The 7260-nt window shown below is 42.9% G+C and overlaps 1 protein-coding gene across 3 annotated transcripts in view; it reads right to left on the reverse strand.

The window, feature by feature from the left end:
• LOC122535693 (neuroendocrine convertase 1-like) overlaps positions 1 to 6083 on the reverse strand; it is a 30649-nt gene extending 24566 nt beyond the window's left edge. For all 3 annotated transcript variants that reach the window (XR_006308235.1, XM_043667436.1, XM_043667435.1), the window contains exons 1-2: positions 5934 to 6083; positions 5678 to 5843 (exon numbers count right to left, since the gene is read on the reverse strand). Coding sequence is in view for 2 of the 3 variants with exons in the window: in XM_043667436.1 (XP_043523371.1) it covers positions 5678 to 5843; positions 5934 to 5941 (174 nt within the window). In the remaining variant the exon portion in view is untranslated. The remainder of the gene's footprint in view (positions 1 to 5677; positions 5844 to 5933) is intronic.
• Positions 6084 to 7260: the final 1177 nt, after the last annotated feature.

Raw genomic sequence — 7260 nt, forward strand, 5'->3', positions numbered from 1 at the left:
TTTATTACTTTTGACAAATTGCACGCAGAAGTAATTTTAACGATATGAAATTGATTGTTTCCCTAATATTTCTCTCAATTTATGTGCCATTTGTGAGAACAGCTTTCTTTCAAAAATTATTTACTCAAAGTTCATCGAGTATGTGGATCACAGCATAGCTTCAAGTGTACAATCGTTACAGTTTAAAAATTTGCACGTATTTATACTCGTTGAACGAGATGAGAATATTTATGTAATTGCGATACAGAATTTGGCAAGCCAACAATTTCTGGAGTTATCTCTGCAACGTGTTCCCTTTCAGCTCGCGTGACAGATAGTAATGTACGAATCCGTAGTCAGAGAAAAATTGCAGTTGCTGGATGTTATGTTTCGTTGCCAAATCGATGGCACCTAAACGTCTCTTACAATCGTTTAACAGCGGTAGAGACGATTCACGCAAGATTCATCGTCACGCTCAACTATGAACCCTTTCATTCTGGTTGTTCGACTCACAGATTCAATCGAACACTTTAAGATTTATTTTCCACTGTTTCTAATATTCAGTTATTTCCCAGCTTTTGACTAGTTAATTAATTTAATTAATCATGGCCTTTTAAAACCTCCTCGACAAATTTTATTAAATCTGTCGCGTTGCAAAGTGTACAATTATGGATTGGTAGAAAACCTGTATGTACTTTTCAACTTACACAAATTCACCTTTGCCATCAGTAGCTCTACAGTGAATTTACTTTTAACGCGAGTACGCAAAAGGCGTTCGCCTACCCGATCAAAAGCCCGAATAACCCAATTCCAAGATTACAAGATTTCAAGGTGACAGCAAGTCACCTCCCGGCTTGCGTTTCTGCGTTGGGTCAGTAGCGAAAGGAAAAAAGGAAGGAAAAGGAGAAAGGCGCAGTTCGAACGGTTTTTTCGCTACGTCGTTGCGCCTTTCTCGCCGTTTAAAGCCGAGAGGGAGAGAAAGAGAGAGAGAGATGAAGAGAGACCACGTGAGCTTAATTATACGAAATAATTACACGACGTGACTGGAAAATATACGAGCGAGTGAGGGCACGTGAATCGCGCTCACCGTTGGATTGCGGTCGGCCACGAGGCTGCTTGTGCAGCTGCAACTGCGCCAGTCGGGGGCTGCAAGCTGCAGGGGAATGCAGTTTCGCGGGCGCACAAGCACTGAGTGCTCGACTGGGTTGACGGTACCCGGCAGCGCGGCCACGCGGACCGCCGCGGCAAAGCGGTTGAAAAAGGAGAGTCACTCTGTTAGCGTAATTATGCAGCGTGCTGCCACTTGTATTATGCCGGTTGATGTTCAAAACGGGAGAAGGAAAAAAGGTGGCAGAAGAAAGACGAAGAAGAAGAAGAAGAGGAACACGCGTCACTTTTCTGCAGACACGAAAAAATGATTATGGTAATTGCGACGATCGTGATGCGACGAGGTAGCGCCTGTTCAAGCCCGACGTCTTCCCCGCGGGGGAAGAAAGTGGATCAAACTTTTCACGCGTACGTCGGGCAATGGGTGGTTTGAGCACACGTGCGTTTCTTTCACGAGGGTGGAAAGCCCCCTGTTCGGTGGCGAGGTTGCTGGCAATTTCATGCCGGTCTATTTGGGTCAGCCACCGTATTGATAAAGAGATGAAAGTTATAATAAAAAGCGTGCCTGGAGAAGCTTTTAAGAACGTTGCACGTGTGTGTATGCACTCGTGCAATCGGGAGAAAGTGCGCGAATGGTTGCTTGTTTCCAATAAAATTTATTTTCCTTAGAAAGTTATCTGTTGGATAATGCAGGGCGATTCCGGGTCTCTTTAGAGTTCTGCGTAATGGAAGAAATTGATATCTGGAGGTGTTTGATATTTCGAGTACGTTGTTTCTTGTATAAGCTATAGAAAGATTCTTTCAAATTGATATACGAATTGTACGAATTCAATTGCGAATATAACGTTCGACTGCAACATGTCTGAAAATTTCATCACACTTCCACCAAGATAAGTACACTTTCTACAATTCTTCGTTTCTTCAAATAAAGTTTCATCTCCACGATACGACGCGCCCAACGAAAAATTCTCTCCTATTATTATTAGATTCATCTTGACACAACAAATTCTCGTCTATCCGCGCAATTTGGGCAAAACCGTATCATACTGCTCACTTTAAGTGTTATCGTATTTACGGCACGGCTCTCGTAAAGAAAAGAAAAAAAAAAAAAAAACATAGATAAACATCGATTCATAGGCCCTGTCGTTACTTTCGCCAAGTTGTTACCTGGTGAAACTCACAAAGAGAGAGAGAGAGAGAGAGAAAGAGGTGGCACGAGCGAAGAGAGTCGTCGTTATTCGAAGATCACGGACGCGTCTCAATTTCGCCGAAAGAAGTTTCCGCTTTGTAGCCCCAGTCAAATACGCGTGGAAAGAGAGGGTTCCCGTTCACTCCAGGAATTTTCCCCAGCTTCTCCCGTGCCTTTGAACGCGAATCCCGTACATTTTTCCAAGCAACTCCTCCGCTACCTCTGCCTTCGCCTCCTCCTTCTCTTGCTGTTTCCGTTGGCCTGGTAAATCTGCGCGAAAGCGTAAACGTATTTCAGGCCTTCGGGATCCAGCGAGACGTGAATGTGGCGCTGGAGGGGCGGGAGGATGGAAAGCGTGGAAAAAGTGCGGCCAAATCGTTTCCCCAACGGCGCACGGATCGCTGCAAAGAGATTATCTCGGTAAGCAAGCCTCACGAACCATTTGATCGCTCGTTCCAGCCATTCTCTCCCTCCGTTTCCGCGTCGAGATTCGCCGAGACATCGGCCAGATCTCGTTCTCCCGTGGTCGGTCTCTCTCTCTCTCTCTCTCTCTCTTTTTTCTCTTTTCTATTTTTCTTCTCTCTCTATCTCTCTTCTACTCCTCTTCTTCTTCGAGGCTCTCGTGCACTTTGCAAAACGAGTTCTGCCTTGAGATCAAGTCGCGCGAGAGAAAACGTCCATCGACCAAGAAGATATCGGGCCAGGCCGTATCTTTCCCCTTCTGCCCTCCCCCGAACCGGCCCCGATGTTTAGACGATCGTCGTCGTTTTCCTGTTTCCTTTCCGTGTCGCTTCTGGCCCGCTCCTCCTGTTCCCTCGCGGTGCATCGCGATCATCGTCGATCAGACAAACGTTCCGGAAGCGATTCTTCGTGCCGATGTTCGCGATAGTTGATAAGGAAGTGAACAGAGAAACGTCTGTTTCTGATTTTTTTTTTTTTGATTTTGAGGGAGCATTATCGGAAGCAATCCCATAAATTAAAAACTCGGAATATCGCTATTGCTTTCGCAACTTGCAATGATTTTTGAAGCGTCGAGCGTCGATCACGTATCACCATCTGATGTGAAAGTGATTACTTTGTAGAATGTAGAGTTCATCAATTTAGCTTCTGAAAGGCTAGATGGTCATTGTTAATGCAGGAAGTCGATTTGAAGAGCCCTAGACGTTGTCTAGTGTGGTTTTTATTTAAAAAAATGTATTGAAATGTTTCCTCATTAAATCTTTTACTTTTTAAAAGAGAAATAGAAACACGTACCTAATCTCAAAATCAGGACGATTTCGACACATTGAATTTGAACGCTGCTCTTTTACAAACAACGAGAAACGCGACTTGTTACGCGAGTGCTCTTTTGTCCTTCGTTCTAGACTTTCCACCGCTCTGTATTTCTTCGCCTCTCAATTATTCTCATTTCCGGAATTGAAAGGACAGGGTTCGAAAAAAGCATCAGCTCCGGAGGAATTACACCGGTGCTCGCTAAACCGGAATTATATGTAAATATTATTTATCGATAAAACGTTCGAGGCTGAGGCCAGCAGAAATTTCGCCCCTGCGAACGGTAAAATATTCTCTCGCTGAAAGTTTGCTCAGGGTATCCGAATTGCTCCTGCAATTTCACAGCAACAATTACGCCTCGGGAATCTCGGGCGAGCAAAGAAATATCCCTCCCTTCTTTCTGTATCTTCTATTTTTTCGGGACAAAGTGGACGATCTTTCCCTCTGGTCTGTGAAAATCGGTGGGAATTCTTCACGATCGTTGTAATCTGATCGATCGTTCTTCATTCAGGTGAATTATTCACGCGTCGCCGTAAGAACCAATAATCGCTATTCACTGCGGTAACATACACCGGTTCCCAGAGCTAACGCACGACTCTTTTGACACGCCGCGTTTGCGTCACGCGTGAGATCGACCGAATCGCGTTTTCCACCGCTGTTTATCGAACACTTGAGATTATAGTGACTCGTTGCGGATTATCGTACGTGTAAAACGTCTGGTTGTACATCGCATATGGTGTCGTTCAGCACCGTTTCCAGTGCTGCTATTAATTAGTTTCGTTTCGATGTAGGGCACTCGAGCGTTTTCTCGATGGTGCTTGTTGGTGTTTCGCGTTTTAAATTCAATTGCTTTGCAAATCGATTAGGATCTTTTGACGTTTGAGGGTATTCTCGTTGGTTAAACTATTGCCCACATAGTTTACATTGGATCAATTATTTTGTAATTATCTGAATTGCAAAGGCTAGTAATAACGTTACCATTGGAATTAATAATCCAGAGTTCGGTTGGAATAAATTACTTGGATATAACAAAAGAATTGACAGGAACAAGCGAAAGAATGATTACAATTACAAATTTTCAGCTGATGAAAATCAATATTAATTTTACTAGAAACGTATGCATCATATTAAAGTTTACAGAATTTATAAAATGTTTTTATTAATTTATAAAAAAAAATTTTCAATGACGAATGTTACAATTATCGACTAAAGTGAAAAAAATTATCGAATAAAGTGAAGAAATCGAAATTAAAAAAGAATAGAAAATAGTCTACAGTGGATTAAAGGGCTGCCGAGCTTTTATTTTATTATTTAAATTTCTAAAAACGCATCGTGGCAAGTTCGTTTCGGTTGCTTTCAAACGTTTCAGAATTTTTGAATGTCTCCTACTGAAATAACAGAGATTTCAAGGGACCTCGCCGGGGTATTTTTGCCACATTCTGGAACGATTGAATTCGCGAGGCGTTGAGCGGGGCCAACGTCGGTTTTGTTTTCGTCGATTTCCCAAGGAATAATTTCGGTTTCGCGGCAATAAATTCGCCGGCCGGTTCTCTTCCTACCGTTCAACGAGAAGGAAGTTCGCCCGCGACTACTTCTGTCTGAGATAAACACGAAAGTTAAGTTACAATGGCATGGTGCTTTGGTCGAAGTTAAACTAGAATTGGGCGTTGCACAAGTGGCTAACAATAAGTTATTAAGCAGTTGTTCAAGTTTTAATTGCATCTCACAGTGCGCCCCCCCCTCCTCCCCCCTGATGTTCAGACGGCTAGAAAGCTGTTCCACGTAACGTTGACGAACTTATTCCCGAGATTACCGATGAATATTCCATGAAACGAGCACTAGCGCGCTTTTTTTCTCCCGTTCTTCGCCTCACAAAAAACGCGTTTAAATATTAACTCTATGGAACACGCGTCCCTTGAAAAATTAAACCACCACCAGCGGCGTCAAGCGCCACGAAAAAAAAAAAAAAAAGAAAGACAATTTCCGGCGTAATTTCCGTTGGATTCGTTGGAACAGTTCGAGTACGTAAACCAACCGAATTCGAAAAAGACGGGTAAATTTTCCGTAAACACGTATGTAGATTGAAATCCTTCATTAGCCTATTGTAAAATTATGTATCGATTGACGTACCGGGCCAAGGTGCTTGTAACCGCTCTGCAAAGCCAAAAGGGATGCAATCTGGGATCCACCTTGAACTCTAACCACCCATTCCTCTCGATGATCATCGCCGTGCGCGGCGATACTTGTCGAAAATTTATTCAGAATGATCCAACAGGTGACCAGCCAAAGATATACACTGCGAACACGAATTCACTCTGACTCACGGACACTCGATCGATACGAGAAAAGGACACTTTTGACTGTAATTTGAAGATCAATTCTATACCTGACCATATCGATCGTTGAATTTAACGGTAATTAACACTATCGATGCGACTGGAGGATATTTTTCTTTTTTTCTTGCCCGTGTTATATGTATCTCACTGGATCGTTCGCTGGAAGAGAACAATCGGTATAACGAAGTTCCCTCGGTGACTATTGGATCTCGAATGACAAGTGATCGGACAGTGTGTGTGCGACAATTAGTTGCCATCCTCCTTTTCGCTCGTAGAGGGGCTCACTTTCCCCACCAGGCTTGGCAGATAGCCGGGGTAGGGTCACGCACGTGATAACGCAAACAAGCTACGATTAGAAACGAAGAGTGATTGCCTGTCTGTTTTAAAAAGACACCATTTGTCCGGGCTGGTTTTGTTCCCTTTTTATCCTTTTCTTCTCGCGGGACTTCGAATTCAATAAATGGCTCCATTGTAACTCTGCGTACAATAGATGGTTTGTCGTAAGATAATTTAATTGGTAATAACGCTTGCATTGCGTACGCTTCTGCTCATGAATACTGTGATGCCATTTCGTTTCGTTCCGACATGTAACAATTAGCCCCAGCGATCAATCGGTCTTAATTTTGCATTGGTGTAAAACAATGAAACTTGGTGAATTTGTTGAAACCGTTTGCAAGAGTTTACGCGATTGATTGAGAGTTCACAGTTTCTTCATTCAAATCTCACGGAGTAAGTTTTTTTAATTAATTGAGCGTGAAATTTGCAGAGAATCAAAGTGATTTCGTTTTATGGTTTTCGTTGCAACTTGAATTCTTCGTTTACCTTACAATTCCGTCGTCCTCATTTTTACACGCGTCTCAAATCAGGCAATAATCTTTCGATGACTCGATAATTTTTTAATCATTTCCAATCATCTGAAACTTACGAACGAAAACCGCGGTTTCTTTTTTGTTGTCAGTATCTGCTCTCGGTCTAGGTCGCGATTAATTTCGACTGTGTTTATTTGGGAGAGCGTTTAGATGGAATTTCCAGAGGATGTAACACAAAGCATCGAGCGGTTCGCTATTATTCCGCATCTCAATTACAACCTCGGTAGCAAGTCAATCTCGCGAGAAACGGCTCGGAACAATTCCACCATTTTAATAAATGTTGGCGAGGGCGCAACCACGCTCTACAGGTAATATCGCAGAAAACCTACGCACCGATTTTCACTTCTCTTTATTTTCGCAAAGTTGTTAAACGCAGTTGACGAACTACATTCGAGCAAAGTCTTTATTGGTTAATTCACTGACAAATCACACTCGCACTTCCTCTGGCTGGCGTGATTTTTACGCGAATTTTTGTCCAAACTCCGAGATTTTCCACGTATGAACAGAA

The sequence above is a fragment of the Frieseomelitta varia genome, unplaced genomic scaffold, assembly GCF_011392965.1.
Source record: "Frieseomelitta varia isolate USP_RPSP 00005682 unplaced genomic scaffold, Fvar_1.2 scaffold_754, whole genome shotgun sequence".
Lineage (NCBI taxonomy): Eukaryota > Metazoa > Arthropoda > Insecta > Hymenoptera > Apidae > Frieseomelitta > Frieseomelitta varia.